The sequence below is a fragment of the Blennius ocellaris genome, assembly GCF_963422515.1.
Source record: "Blennius ocellaris genome assembly, chromosome: 21".
In the NCBI taxonomy this organism is placed as follows: domain Eukaryota; kingdom Metazoa; phylum Chordata; class Actinopteri; order Blenniiformes; family Blenniidae; genus Blennius; species Blennius ocellaris.
In genome coordinates, this window is record NC_137670.1 from 17,084,620 (window position 1) to 17,100,463 (window position 15,844).

Consider the following 15,844-nt stretch of genomic DNA (forward strand, 5'->3'; position numbering starts at 1 on the left):
CACACCTCTTTCTTTGGCTTCTCTCTCTAATCCACTTTTTCCAATCAGTCGCTCTCTTCCTCTCCTACTTTCTTCTCCAATCCTCCTCGATGCGGCCGTCTGGTTTACATCTTATTCTCCGTAGCTGACCCGTCTCATTTCCTATTTGCCAGAGCCCCACTACCACCTGATTATGTCTTTGCAGCTGCCGCCCGACTCATCTGCTCTGACCTCTCTCTCTCTCTCTCTCTCTCTCTTGCCCTTTTCCCTTTTTTTTTTCTCCAGAAAATACTTCCACTTCTGAGTCTTTCATTCTCCACGTCAGATGATCCTCCACTTCTTATCTTTTCTTATTTTTTCCTCTGTGCTTTCAAAGTTAAATGGAAAAAAAGTGTTACATTCTCATTACAATGTCCTGCAGTGTTGGCTCTGTCCTGTTGCAACGTGTGAAGAATAACCTTCCAAAAGGGAAATTAATACATTTATTCCATGTTTTTCTTTACATCTTTGATAAACGTGCGGGGCCAACGCTGCAGCGCTAAGGATTTTTGTATGTTTGCAGTGTTTGTGTGCTTCTTTTAGTATTTTACATGCCCTGATTTTTACAGGACAAGCATTTAATTAAGTAAAAAAAAAAAAAAAATCCCTGGAGGAAAATGGGCACAAATTTGTTTCAAGATGCAAGAAGCTTCAGTTCAGCTGAAAACGTTGAGTCTCCTGACCTCTAGTGGTTCATCGTTTCTATCTCCTAGGAATCAGAGAACAGAAGAGCTTGGTGGTGACTTCAGATCCATTCCGCCTTCTTCGGCTCCCATTTAATTACAAAAGTAGATATTTAATGTAAAAGCGCTTCACTTTCAAGTCGAGTTCATATTTTCTTTACATTTGATGTTCAGTTAAGATGGAAAAATCTGTGAAATTCACTGTAGGCACATTTGATTCCCACAAAACAGGAGCTTTAAGAAGAAAATCAATGTTCACCAGTGCAAATTTGTAGATTTTCCACAAATACAATCCCACTAAAATATCTGTACACTCTATAGAGTATACAGACCTGCCCTGGACATTTTGTTGTGTTCAATAATTGTACTGACTCTTACAAAAATAGACTGAACAATCACATAACAAGTGGTGGATTTTTATAAAGACTGATGATTTTGCTGTTGTGGTTGAAGTGAAAGTCCTCCTCTGATGAGCAGTTTTCAAAAAAGTACAAAAAAAAGAAAAGTTCAGGCCTGACGAAAACAGTTTCAAATGTTTTTCTTTTCTTTTCTTTTTTTTTCTTTTTTAAAGAGTGCATAAATGTCTTGACATGAAGGGGAAATATTATCAAATGTCAGTGTTATTAAGAAATAAGCTTGGGAGACCAATCAGATTTCAGATTAAAAGCCTCTAAATAGCTTTGAGGAGCTTTGTGCAAATCTTTGATGCTAATGTAAAGTATGTCGGCAGGTTTAGTGTTTTAACCCCGCGTTGTCCGCGTGTCTTCCAGCAGGGCAGCAGGAAGCGTCGTATCAAGTTGGTGTTTGACCGCGAGTACGAGACCAGCTCCACCGGCGAGGACAGCCTGCCGGAGACGCAGCGCGGCCGCCTCTCCTCCACCCACAACAGCCACCTCAACGTCAACGGGAGCATCTACGTGGCACAGAACGGCTCCATCATCCGCACGCGGCGGTCCGTCAGCACCACGGGCTCCACGCACACCACCACCACCACCCCCTCCGCCATCACCACCACCACCACCACCCCCACCCCCACCACCAACAGCCTCAAGCTCAGCTCGCCCGTCTTCAGCTCCAGACTCGCCAAACACTTTAAAAAACTGGACAAGATGGCAGCCACACTGGAGGAGAGAGTTCCCCTGAGCATCTCCAGAGCGCCGACGGATGGCGGCCGCACCGTGCTGCGCACCTTCCAGAGCGCCCGGCCGCCCGCCGCCACGTCGTCCCTCACGAACACGGACAGCAATAAGACGGTGAACGCGCTGGACTCTCGGCAGTCCAGCATTTCTCTAGGGTCCAACAGCACCAGCAACACGGGCCCCGACAGCTCAGCGTCCAAAGCCAGCCAGCCCAGCGCGGCGGAACAGCCTCGCAGCGCGGCGGGCCGGGAGCCGCAGGACGGAGAGCGGGAGTCCCAAGTGGACGGGGATCAAGACGACGAGCACGGACACGTTTCGAGGGAGCCGCTGGAGTGCCCCAGTGACAGGACGCAGTCCGACGAGGAGGAACTGTGGATGGGCCCGTGGAACAGTCATCACATACCCATGACCAAACTCTGACTGGCCCTGACTTCACTGTGCTGGTTCCTTCCTGCCAACCGCATCAAAACCTGCGAGATCGTTTCCGTCTGTCGCTCGTGGGACTGAAGCGTAACAAAACTCAACAGAGTGGTGAAATGAGGAGTCGGTGTGTGGGATTTAGTGGTTTCAGGTTGAATATATCTTCTGCCTTCAACGAGACGACGAAACTGGAGCCTGTGTTCGATTCTTTGGTTGAGGCGACAAAGGAGTTGCAGCTTTCAAAGAAAAGTAAAACAGAAAGATGTCATGTGAAACGAAAAAATTATAATAACAAAAGCTTCCAAATTTTCAAAGTGTGGGAATGTGAGTGTCTTTTTACTGCATGTTCGTCTCAAATTGTGATCATTGGTTAAGTGCCGGACTTTTCAAATCATAGGAACTTTTGCATTTCATAGACAATATAATGTTTGGATTCTTTCATTTTGAAATACTTCAAAAATGTTTTTATATCATCTTCAGAAGGTTTAACTGTTAAATTGCTTTTTTTAAGTTTAATGAATCATTTAATTTTGATCACATCACACTGATAATAAATCCAGTTCTGAAACTATGTTTGAATGAAGTAATAGATAACTTTAATAGAATTTTTTTTTTTTACAATTGAAGCTCTCTGGCGCCCCCTGGAGATCACCTCCCCCACACTTTGAAAATCAGTTGGACATAATCTTCACATTTCCTTCAATTATTATGAGAAGATGCCACTGAAACCACACACTGTTTTACAGAGGACGTATTATGCCTCGGGTGTTTTAAATGCGCATTTATTTATTGCACACTTCTCTTTTTATGATTTCCAGTTGCTTGTAATTTGACACCAGCTTCATTGTCCCATCAGCTGCTGGAGAAATCGAAGACTGAAGAATACAATCATGTCATTTGAGCTCTAAACAGTGTAACACGTGACAGGAGACGTGAAAAGGCATAATATGTCCTCTCTATCAAACTTCTTATGATTCCAGACTAAATAGTTTCATTTACTTTCAGAGATGGTAGAAATATATACGATCGGGAAATGTCAGTTTTATAACAGCTCAGTATTTCAATCTAATCAATACCTGAGCTGCAACACCTTCTGGACCTAGAGCGAGAGGACTTGTTATATTTCTACTTTGGTAAGAGATAAATGAGAAGCAAAAGAAAAAAAAATATATATATATATCTATATATCTGAACTTTTTATGGCCCTTTAAGCGACTGGTGTCTGTATGGAGCGGAGCTTGTTAAATGCAGTATTCTGGCCACCGGTGCAACACGTGTTGACTTTGCCTGATACATTTCATCGACACATGAAGTCTTGTATTGTTCACACTTGCCTTTTTAATCCGTGTCAAGTTGCTTGGCAGACTTTATCCAAATAAAATTTCAGCCATTTGAAATGAGCGTCGACCGGTTTTAGTGTTGCATTGATGTTTCCCCTCTGAAAAGACATTTGTCCTCACATTTAATCAAAACGGCGAAGTGTTTGTAGACTTTAGATTCACTACACATAAGATAGATTTCTTTTTTTTCTCTCTCCCAAATGGTTTTTTTTATTTATTCATTCATTCATTCATTCATTCATTCATTCATTCATTCATTCATTTATTTATTTATTTATGTCCTGGCTAAAACGAGGCAGCAGTACATTTATGTTGACGACAAAAAAACGGCACATAAAACACATTAAACATATAAGAAAAATGTCAATACAGTAAAAAAAAAAAAAAAAATCATGCAAATGTGCTGAAAAAAATAATTGCCAACAAATTAAAATTAGGTCCATAATTCAAAACATCTGCAGACTCCAATTCAATAATAATAGACATAATCTTAAAATATAAAAAATATATAATGTAGCCCAAGGATCACAATTAACATTGAAAAAATGCTTGGATGGGTCTTCTTGCTCTAAATTGTTAATTATTGGTGCAGAATTAAATGGTAATACCTTGCCAAAGCTTGAATTGCCAAATACTACTGTAAATTATGAAATAATTTTTCCAGACGTTAATACACTCTTGTCCATTATTGTCTACTTATTATACTTATTAATTTGAAGACTTTTTTTTGTACCTAGTGCAGAAATACTGTGACTCGAGCTTCACGCTAAAACTTCCACTTTATAGTAAGATCTTAAACAACCTAAATATTTTCATTCGGACTATCTAGTAAATTCACCTCATGTATTATTCCAAAAACATAAAGCCTAAGTGAAGATTTTAATCACAATAAAACCTTGACATTTTTCTCTTCATTATTATTAGTAATAATGAGTATTTATGGGTAATTGCTTCAATTCACACTGGTGGAGGGGTTCAGACTCCCGCCTCACAATGAGGATATCCTCTGTTGAAGCTTTTAATGAGGTTGGTTTTTTTTTTCTCAATTTCAGTCCAAACACATGTATTTGAGAGTGAATTCTGCCTCGGTCAGTTGGATAAACCGGTGCAGAAGATGGAAGTTAATTAAATTTAGTTTGAGTCTGTTGGGAAGGAAGTCTTTGTGCTTTGTGAGCAATCCATCGAGCCCCTCTCCCTCCTCAAAGTTCACCACGGAGAAGGCTGGAGGAACTTTTTATTTTTAATTGTGAGCCACGATACAGTGAAGTGTTTTATCTGAAGTCTGGCAGAAGCCGGGTCATTAAGCTGCAGAATTAGCAGCTTTTAAACCTCTCACATTTAATTTGACGAGTGCATAGCTTTGTATTAAGGAACCCAGCGGAGGGTGTCACACCAGGGGTGATATTAGACACTGAGTGGTCCTTATTACCTGGAATTAGCAGACTGTACCGCCGAGTCATATTTTAAACTGGAAGAGAGGGCCCGTCTGAGTGGATGTTATTGATTCAACCAAATGAGCCCATTATGTTACCGACTCCTGAGTCCGCTGTGCTTTATTAAGCTACGACAGCGGCAGCAAAGTTTAGATTAGTACGAGCTGGAACCGTGTTCAGAAGATTTAACCCTGAAACCACAACATCAATAAAGAGCGTGCAGACAACAGTAGACCACTACTGTGGGAAGTCAGGTGATTTATGCTTAATGAGACACATTACAAGAAAAACACTCCCTTTCAGGGTTCAGAGTTTAATAACAGTGTATGATAAACTGTCACTTATAACCTGTTTTAAATAGCTTCTTTTGTGCAATGGAGGGACGTGATATAAGCTGACTTTAATTTCTAATCATGATTTCTAGTTCATCCAATAATTAAAAAATTTTTTCCCTTACTTTGTGAAACACCAGTCTTGTGAGTCAACAACTGCTAGCTGTATTAGCCAACGTGCTTAGATAGACAATAACAAGAACAATTAGGCCATTTTAGATTAAATAAAGCCAATAATAAGAGTAAAGTGCTGCATGTGACCTCCGGGCCTTATGATGTCGAGGTCTGCTTTAATCGATTCTAAAGTTAATTGTGGGACTGAAACAATTCCATCCTGTAAAACTCAGAAAAATCTGTTGTTTTTTTCCTCCAAAACATTTCAGCAGACAAACAAAATATAAACTTTTTTTTTATTGTTGTCTTGGTACATGACAAATCCACCAATTTATCTTCCATTTAAAAATTCAAGTAAATAAGACAAATTCTCACTTCACGGTCGAAACACGCTGAACCTCTCAGAGTGCTAAAGACAAAAAAACTACACATCAGATTCAAGTGGATATAATGAAGGTTCAAATTCTCAGGTTCCATCCGTTAAAAGATACTGTAGGATAACATGAATATCATACTGAAGGTTTTACAAATAAAGTCAAATATTTATTTACACATCTAAATATGTTTGAGTAACTTAAGGGCAGTAAAATTCACCTGCTCACATACTGAAATAAATACAAAAAAAAAGAAAAAAAAACAGGAAAAAAAGAAACTACATAGAAGAATTTTTACATACATTAAACAACAAACATTTGCCAACCAGGGCTTCACATTGAAATAAATAACATCCAAACACACTTGTCTCAGGCTGAGAAGACGTTAAGAAATGTTACATTCAGAAATGAGGTCTACAGGTTAAGAAGGTGGACGGGAAGCAGAAAGCTCACAGAAAAGCCCCGTCACGCGAGTGGATTTCTTCTTCTTCTTCTTTTTTTCAACAAAACAATACAATGTGCTTCGCGTGAGCAGGTTCATGACCAGCGAAGCAGAATCGTTGTTTTGTGGGATCAAATCTGCCTCAATCAGCTTCACCAATGACAAGATGCGAAACGTCTACATTTACAGTCGAAGGTTTTAAAACTGAAACAGAATCGATCAGTGGCGTCAACACAGAAAAAACAAAACTTCACTATTGCACTAAAAGTCAAACTCATCCCTCGGCACAGTTTCATATAAAGTTGTTAGTGGAGTGTGGGCCTCATTTAACCAAAGAGTTTTCAAATACATTGCACTAAGTTGTTTTTTTTGACATTTTCAATAATCTATTATTGAAATTCAATCTGAGAAATGAAGATTGTGTCAAAAAATACTGAGCAGATGGAGCAGGAATGCATTCAAAATCCTCGATGGATTAAAAAAATTTATAAAATCATGTACTTTGATAATAGTAAAGTCTGATTTATGGACTCTAACTTGCACTTCATTTGTTTGGATTTAAATCAGGGGTGTCAAACATGAGGCCCGTGGGCTATAACTGGCCCACAAGAGTCTCCAATCCGGCCCTCCAAACTAAATTATACATATTTTTTCAGGACTCAATAAGACTAAAAATGACCGAAATCTATGAAAAAGAAAATCTATATTAATAAGTGAATACCAAAAAAGTATGTGCTACTGGAACAAATTCTTTTCAATTTGAAATGTCAATGATAAAAAGAGAAGAGACAAAAGCCCTAAGTTATTAAGTATTTTATATTCACTTATAGGACTTTGAGAAATAAAGAAAACCTAATAAAACGCAGTCAATGAATGCAACTAAACTATAAAGACACCGCTTCAAAACTAATGGAGAGTAAAAACAGGCCAATAAATTAAAGGAAAATGTAATTAATCATAAGTTTTACTGTCCCTCTGATACCAAAATGGCTCTGGTGCTTCCCTAAAAACTCAATCTGGGCTGAAATAAAAAGTCATAAATACGATGATCGCAGGTAAATAAAAGGAAAATCCGACCTGCTGATCTTTCATCAGGTCTGTTAACACGGAAACATTACAGAGGAAAACAAAATGTGCAAAATACTATTTGAAGATGACGCAGCCGCTTTTATCTTCAGAGGATCTTAGAGCTGAAATCATTATTGATCCATTTATAATACTGACCCCCCCCCCAAAAAAGTCTTCAGTCTTTTTATTTTTAACCAAAATGCAGTGACCGTTGCACCGGGCCGTGACAGATCAGGACTGGAGGTGGAGAATCACTCAACATCTTCATCACACTCCAAACTAAATCTTGTAATGTGCCTCGAGGAGACTGAGAGCCCAAATGTTAAACATTAGATTTGAAATCCTACAGCCATCAGACCATCAGTGTGAGCAGCCTGAAGGGACCTGAAGTTATCAGATTTGACGATTTATCGACAAAATGGCAAATAAACAAGAGTTTCCTCTGTCGTTTGAATGTGATGGAATACGACTTGATGGTTCAGACCAGTTGTCTGCAGACGTTATGATCAAAACAGTTATTTAATTTGACTGGAGCCGCAAAGCACGTTTATCCTTTATAAAGCGGTGAACACAGCCCATGAAGTCTCATATATAGTTATGATAAACGCACAAAAACAGTATCTTTTGAGGCGTTTATGGAGTTGCAATCACAATTCAGTATGTAAACATTTTATTCCTTAATGTTTTTGCAGTTTCATGCTTCATTTTCAGCATTTTTGAGATTATTTCTACATTTTAGCGACTAACTGAGCATCTTTGCATGTTTAGTTTAAAAATGTTTAATCTTTTTTATCCAAGACATAAAAAGACTCCTGGTTCAGACTGACGAGGAAAAACATCAAATATGTTAGTGATTTAGGCCCACAGTTCTGATTTAACAATAAATTAAAATTTGTACAGACTCATAGAAAAACAAAAGATGCCTGAAGTGTTTAGAGGAAGCAATGCCCTGTGATGGTTTTGAGATATCTCAGAAATTCCCTCCTTAGCAAACTGTCACGGCACAGAGAGGCGGGAGCTGAAGCTTCCACGTTAACGTGTGAGCTTGTTTTTTGGTTTTTTTTTTTAGGATCTTTAGACACTGAACTCAGCCCTGTGATACTTAGTGGAACAAGCGGCTCATCCCCTGCAGAATAAAACACAGGAAAAAGAAAAAACATTAACTGTTGGAAATTTGACCAATAACTGGGTTAAGAAGTTGTTTCATTGTTGATATTGCACTTATACGTCATCACAATGCTGCCTGCGTATCAACCCCCTTTAGGGCAGAAATGGTAGTGTCTTAAAAAAAAAAAAAAAAAAAAACAACTGCCTGAAGCTTTTCTGCTTCCAGAATATTGGAGAGAAAAAAAAAAAAATACAGCGAACATATGAATGGGTTGTCACAACTTCACTGCATCTTTCTGTGAGCTACAGTACTGCGACACCGGAAACGGTAAGAAAAGAACCAAACAAGCCGGCTCGTCAGCCTCCTTCACGAACGCCCTCAGCCTAATAAAAGCCCCGGGAAAAGAGAGAGAGAGAGAGAGAGAGAGAAAAAGAGAGAGACCTCTTTCAGTCCTCGCACTTCTCTCTTTCCATTTCTTCACCACTGGAGTCATTCAGAATAGAACCAACGGCATCAATTCAGCCTGAGCTGTGTGAGAAGAACTCCCCAGTCTTTTATTTTATCGAGTCAAATTCAGTCCCTCCAGGATCTCGCGCCCCCTTTGTGACATCATCGGGGTCAAAACACAATTTGCAGCCACTTTCCTGGAAAGTTTTAGACTTTTTTCCCTTCTTAACAAATTGTGAATTTAGAAAAATAAAAAAATTAAAAAGTATGGAAAAACACTGGCAATCGGGCATTTTGTAACATATTACAGTAACAGAAGTGACTTTACTGTTAAGACCCGAAAACATGACTTTTGGGACAATTATTTAGCACTCATCAGAATATTACCAAAAACAGTACTGCTATGTACCTTTGTACATATATTCATTTTAACAGGTCTTTATGATAAAAAGTACACTCGGGGGTGTGATATGTGAAGAAACCAGTCAGAAAAAGACCAATTTTTCAATCTGACTATAAGGAAAATATAAAGGATATTTATGGTGAACAACCAGATGTCGCTTCTTTGGTTTCTAATTCTATTATAGGTGTTATATGATGACAGGAACTCTGCAAAGTTTCATGCAAGCTATTTTCTGGATGCGTCTCAGTGGTAATTCCATCCAGCCCTAAGTGATCATGTGACTTCTGGTCAAAGCATTAGAAGTGCAAAAATGTATGGAGTCTTTCTTTTTTGTTTGTTTTCTTAAAAATCACATATGAAGTTGCAAGGTCATGATTTCTCTGGAGGGACTGTTCCAATTTTCCTTGACCATAACAAGACGTAATACATCCCTCGAATATAGAGACCAATCAGTAGCCTGCCATTGTTTTTCCTTTTCACTTTTCTAGACGGAAAATAAAAAAATAAAAAATAAACTGGCACATCAAAGCAACACGATACCTCTTCATCTTTTAAACATGACTTTCTTTTTTCCTCCGTTCTGTTCTTCAGAAATGGGAGGAATACATTGCTGCACTAATACGCCTCTTGATTACTGAAATAACACAGCTGCTAGACGGGACGCTCGCTGAGAGCCACACGGTTTTCCAATCTGCCAGGAGGAGCTGGAGCTACCTGCTCATCACCACTCTCAAGTGATGCTGGGAGGGTTTTTGTCCAATCTCAGGCTGGATGTGTCTCGCCTCTCCCACCGACTGGACTTCAATTGAACACACGGCAGGGTATTACGCGGAACGCTTCCTCGACTTCCACCCCATTCGAAAACACCCTCTCGTGGAGAAATGGAAGTTTCACAGGTTGGCACGTCACTTCCTCTCGCTGGATCTCATTTGTGGACCTTCCAGTTCCTGAGGAGATGAAGCTTCCAGGCTGCAGGGCTTAGAGGAGAGGTGGGACTGTGGAGCGGTCGGACTTGCCCCTGAAATGAGGAGGAGGAAGGAGAGGCGGCAGTCTGCAGGAACCTCCCTGCTCCGACCCTGCCCGCTGCCACCCATGCCTTCAGGCCTGCAGCTGCAGACAGACACCCTGCAAAGGAAAGAGAGTTCATCTCCCTGGATTCCTTCCATGCCTTTTGAGAAACTTTAATGCACCAGATTCCCACGACAGACCAAACATCATCAGCACAACCATGATGAATTGTCACCGATTACATGCTGATGGGTTTTATATATTAGCGTAAATATGCAATGTGCAAAACGTAAATACAAACAAGCCTCACAAACCCGTCAGTCTAATACACACTACAATACTGAGAACTGTAGATGATTTGAGGAGCATTTTTTGGGGGAAATTGCTTTTCCATTTTAAGATGTTTTTTGCAGATTGTTAAATCTGCCCACGTATTCACTTCTGAGAGACTCTGAGAAAAAAAATACATTATTTTCATACTCAACAAATTAACCGAAGTGTTTGCTTAATGCACCTCCTTTGTTGAGGCACGTTGTCGCCATCAAATTGAACCTCAGTATCTTTCATGAAATGGTGAATGTCTTACGTCCAACAAGTGATGTAGACTATTTTCTACTGTGAAATATAAAAACTGGCTTTATGAGTACTGCAAGTCAATGCTTCCTCCTGTCAACACTAAACTGTATAGAAATTGTGTGTTTTTATGGTCAACTACACTTCTAAAGACCAAATCTTAGCAAATAATCCAGACTACAAATCGACACACACTTAATCCAATTAAATACGAGCTCTTCTTTTAAACGCTGTGTTTTTGATTAAAGCTGTCCTGTCCTGCAGGTTTAGGATCCCCATGCATTTTAGCATATCTGACTTCAAGAGGCTTTCCCACAGAGCCTGAGGATCCATCACTTGTCAAAATGCACAGAATGACACTTTTCTGTCTGTTTGTTCGTGACGTTAGATGTTAGGGACTACATACGGTACCTCTGTTGCCTCTCCATGCACAGGCAGAGTGTGAGCCTCACTCCTGGAGCTCTGTCAGAGCCACACAGCATGCAGCTCGATCATCCTTACTCTGGGCGGGTCCGTCCACGCCGCCGCCAGTCGTCATGCTGCGACTGCGACTGGTCAGCTTCTTCAGCTCGCTGGCCAAGGAATTGACTTTCTTTTTGTCTTCCCGAACCACCTGGAAGCAGAAGAGGAATCATGTTGATAAGGAAATGTAGAAATGCGGCAGCCAGCTGGAAACGGGCTTTCTTCTTCTGCATAATCGTAAGAGTAGATCAAGAAAAGAAAAAAAAAATGATTTGACACAGCTTTCAGTTTCTTAAAAATTCAAATAAAAATGCTCAAGTAGTCCCTTAAGCTTTATTTAAAGCGGCAGAACATTCAAGGTGTTCACAGAAAGTTATTTCAGGCGTTAAAGGACAAAAACAATTAATAAAAGCAAGACAACACTTGACTCTACATACACAGAACAACAGCGTAGCACATGAGAAATATTAAAAACAAGACAGGCATGGTGAAAATATGCAACAAGATGAAAGAATGAATAAGATTCTCGCATGCACATACAACAAAAACATCCAAATTAAATACATAAACAGCAGTTACAGATAAAAGTGTAAGCGTGACTCACAAAGCTTTATCAGTTAGTACAACCAGAAAACGACCAAACCACTGACAGTCGAATCGGAAACTGACAAAGTCTCTACCACTGGAAGGTGGCGATCAGCTTTAGAGCTGCTACCTGCTCCTTGAGTTTGAGAATGAACTTCCCGGCTCCGCGCCAGCGGCTCTGGGCTTGATAGACGCACTCGTGATCCAGCAGCGCTCGCTGAAGGGGCTTGGTGGTGGAGGACTTCTTGGAGCCGACGTTGTTGGCCACTTCCTCCATCAGGACGTAGTCACACGGATTGGGATTTGCCAGGATGCTGTAGGAATACTTTGCTTTTGTCAGTGTCTGGTTGAAAGAAGAAGAGGAAAGAGAAAACAGAGCAGGTGAATGAGCAAAGATGTAGAATCGACAAGCAAGCGTTTTTTTTTTTTTTTTTTTTTTTAACTTCTTTCCTCTGGGGGGCGCCGGAGAGCTTCAGCAAGAGGAAAAAGTCGGGATCTTGCTTTTTTCTTAGAACGATTTTATCTTCTTTGGGCCACATTCCATATTCATCTGTGTTAATTCTCAAAACGAAAATTCTCCACTACCCTCCCAACTGGCTGCCAGTGTGCCAAAGGATTGACTTCAAAATGTTACTTCTGGTATATAAAGCTTTGAATGGTCTCGGGCCTAGATGCATCACAGAATCTAAAACCTCCAGACCTCCGAGATCCTCAGGAAGAGGTTCACTTAGAGTCCCTAGAGTCCAAAACAAACAAGGTGAAGCAGCTGTTAGTTCCTACCTCCTCACTCGTGGAACAAACTTCCTGAACACCTGAAGACTGCTGACACAATCTCTTCTTTTAAATCACGACTTAATACATTCTTATTTGCACAGGCCTTTGAATAAAAAAATTGATTCTACTTACTTTATTAAACTTATCTTATTAAATCTCTAACCTTATTACTTTTCTTCATTATTTGTTTAAATGCATTTCTTTCATTTCCTCTAAAGCTTTAATGTATTTATTTTATTCTGTATTTATTCCTTTTATTTCTTTGTAAAGCACCGTGAACTGCCTTGTGTTTGAATGGTGCTCTATAAATAAACTTGCCTTGCCTTTAAATGTTTTTTTTTATCTGTAGTGTGCATAATTTTCCCTTTTTGTCTTCTCTGCTCGCTCTGTGGTAAAACTTCATTTGCCTTTGTAATAGACTTAAAAGTGCAAGGTGTTGTTACTTGCAATTTAACAAATATAAATCCTCTTTGGATTGAGATGAAAGGAAATTATTCCTTAAAATGTACTGACAATACATAAATGGGAGAGTCAAATTGCTATAAAAAGAGACTGAATTCACTGTAACTGATATAGATTTGTAATTAGCAGTTCACTTAAATAACCGGTTATTATCGGATTAATTCTTAGCACTTTATATTGAATTGTTTTTAAATTTCAGGTTTGTTTATTTCCTTTAATTCTTTATTCTCAGAATTCCTGTGTGACTGCCACTTTAAGAGGTGAGGCGCAAAGATTACTATCCTTGGTGCTGGATTTATTTTAATCAAAAAACACATCAAAATGTGTGGAAAATGTGGGAATAGTGAGATACAACTTTTGTTAATGATTTGGCAAACTATTTTTGCAAAAATCGCAAAAAATGGTGAAAAATTGTCCAGTTAAAGTGGATGAGATTTTGGTGGGAAAAAAACCTAAAAATAGCGGGGATACTCGTCGGCAGCGAGCGGCTGGGCACACGCAACATTTGATCTGAAATGTTCTACTTCACCTCAGTATTTTACTATTTACTTAAAATAAATGTTGACCTGCTGTATGATGTCCTGCGCTGTGCTGTAGCGTGGGGCCTTGATCACAGTGCGAGGTTGTTCTGGTGAAACTTCATGGACCTGGACGAAGAACATCTCATCCTCTCCCACTCCCACTCCTCCTCCTCCTCCACCGCCTCCCCTTGCTCCTTCTCTGCATCCCACAGTGGTGTCCTCCTCTCCTTCCAGCACCGCGTTTTTCTCATTCAAGTTCTACAAAAACACAAAATACACGTCTAAGCAACACGGGTGATGTTTACCGACATGACACAGGCACCAGGGGGAGACAGAGTCCACGCAGTGGGACGTATGAGGAGGGACGCACGATAACGCACTGTGTGTACCTCCTCTCTGGTTTTGAGACAGATCCTCCCCACGTAGCCGTCCTCGGAGCTCCAGCTGTAAATCAGCCGTACCACCTCCTCCTCCGGGGCTAACGAGCGGTACTGAGCGCAGCGCTTCGCCTCGCTGCGTTCCTTCAGCAGGGGAATCCTCTCCTCGCACAGGAAGCACTCGCACTGGTTCCTCGCCGGTGTCACGATCTGATGGAGGAGAGATTTCTGGATTATTGACATCTCATTTTTAGGCATCGTGATACAATGAAACGTCCAGTGGTGGGAAAGCGCCGCCTCGCTCTAATGTCAAAGATGCTCAAAGTATGACTCACGGGTATGTGTGTACGCATCGGGCCTCCTCCCTCAATATTTATCTTCTCCTTTAAACAGGGAACTGGAAAATATATGCAATAATCTAGACTGATCTTCAGTGTAGAATCAGAGTTTTATATGTTTTATAATCTATGTCTGTTAATTACTACACTGACTGCTGCTGGTATCTGGGCCAGGACTCCCTTCAAGCAGAGATCTTCATCTCTGTAGGACTGCCTAGTCAAATAAACATGTCTTGGCGATAATAAATAAAAACCACTACAATCAAATACTGTAATAGACATGGCTGGGAGAGCTACTGATGTAAACTAAAGGTTAGGGAAATTATTACTGACCGACAGTGACTTGTATCTGTAAGGTATAACCTATTTACTCCAAACTGGATTAAGTAAAAGTATTTAACTATGACTCAGATTGCTCATGATGCCAACAAAACTCAGAACCAATTGGACAATACTTAATTTCATGTGTCCCTGTGGTGAACCTCTGCAGTATTACCATCCAATCAATTCACTTTTGACGATTCTACAGCCATAAAATCTAAATGAATTCATAAATCATGTCATTAGAGACATGCAACCCTGGTCAGTAAAGAAACATTCTGAATCGAGTGAAAGTTACAGCAACTGATGCATGCAATTGTTCTGATTTTATTTTGAGGATGAAAGCTTTAGTGTCTGTGTATTGAGTTCGTGCTCACGAGAAAGAACAAGCATGGGAAAACTAGAATTGCACCGATCTCGATTATGTTGCCCACTGCTACGGATAATACATCTTTTATTAACTAGATGTATTATTATAATTGACGAAAACCGAGTAGAACTTATGATTCGGGCCTAATCATTTGACCCCCTTAGGGAAATGATTGCCCGCCCGGACATCAGACGGCTAAACTCTCATTGAAGCGAGAGCGAAGACAACTCTGAGGATTTTCTGGTCCCCAGTCCAGTGCTCTCGCAGCTCGACCAACAAAACAGTCAAAGCGTCACGCGACTGATTAATTCACACACGTTTCACCAGAATACAAACCATGTCCAGCAGCTGTTTGGCAGTGGTCTGCTCAGTGACACAGAAAACGGTGAAGGGCTCGGGACCGGGAGCTCCATGCACCGTCACCCGGTGCTGCCGGGGCTTCTCCTCGGAGCTGAACAGCTGTGGAGCCAAGCAACAGGTTAACGCCGAATACGACGACAAGACAGAGGTTCCTACTTCAGTAGACAGTCTGTCTTTACTTTCCCTCTTATTCTCTTGTTAGATAGCACGATATCACTAAAGCAAAGAGCACTAGATTCAAAGTCACGATGCGGCTGACAGTGCCAGCAGGACTTCTTTGAACATTCTTGGACTGCGGTCTTCTGCGCTTCAAATATTAATGAGCGCGTGCCATTAAGAGGGTTTTGAAGACTTTAAAAGTGCTGTCGACTG

At 40.4% G+C, this 15,844-nt stretch overlaps 1 protein-coding gene across 7 annotated transcripts in view; it reads right to left on the reverse strand.

Moving 5' to 3' along the window:
- Positions 1-5,788: 5,788 nt before the first annotated feature.
- The window catches only part of plce1 (phospholipase C, epsilon 1), an 87,610-nt gene continuing 77,554 nt past the window's right edge, over positions 5,789-15,844 (reverse strand). For 6 of the 7 annotated variants that reach the window (XM_080517135.1, XM_080517137.1, XM_080517136.1 and 3 more), the window contains 6 exons: positions 15,449-15,571; positions 14,096-14,293; positions 13,752-13,964; positions 12,080-12,292; positions 11,404-11,515; positions 5,789-10,446 (listed from right to left, as the gene is read on the reverse strand). In XM_080517135.1, coding sequence (XP_080373261.1) covers positions 10,247-10,446; positions 11,404-11,515; positions 12,080-12,292; positions 13,752-13,964; positions 14,096-14,293; positions 15,449-15,571 — 1,059 coding nt within the window. In that variant the 3' untranslated portion in view covers positions 5,789-10,246. Of the gene's footprint in view, positions 10,447-11,313; positions 11,516-12,079; positions 12,293-13,751; positions 13,965-14,095; positions 14,294-15,448; positions 15,572-15,844 lie in introns of all 7 variants that reach the window. The other variant, XM_080517139.1, reaches the window with a different exon arrangement.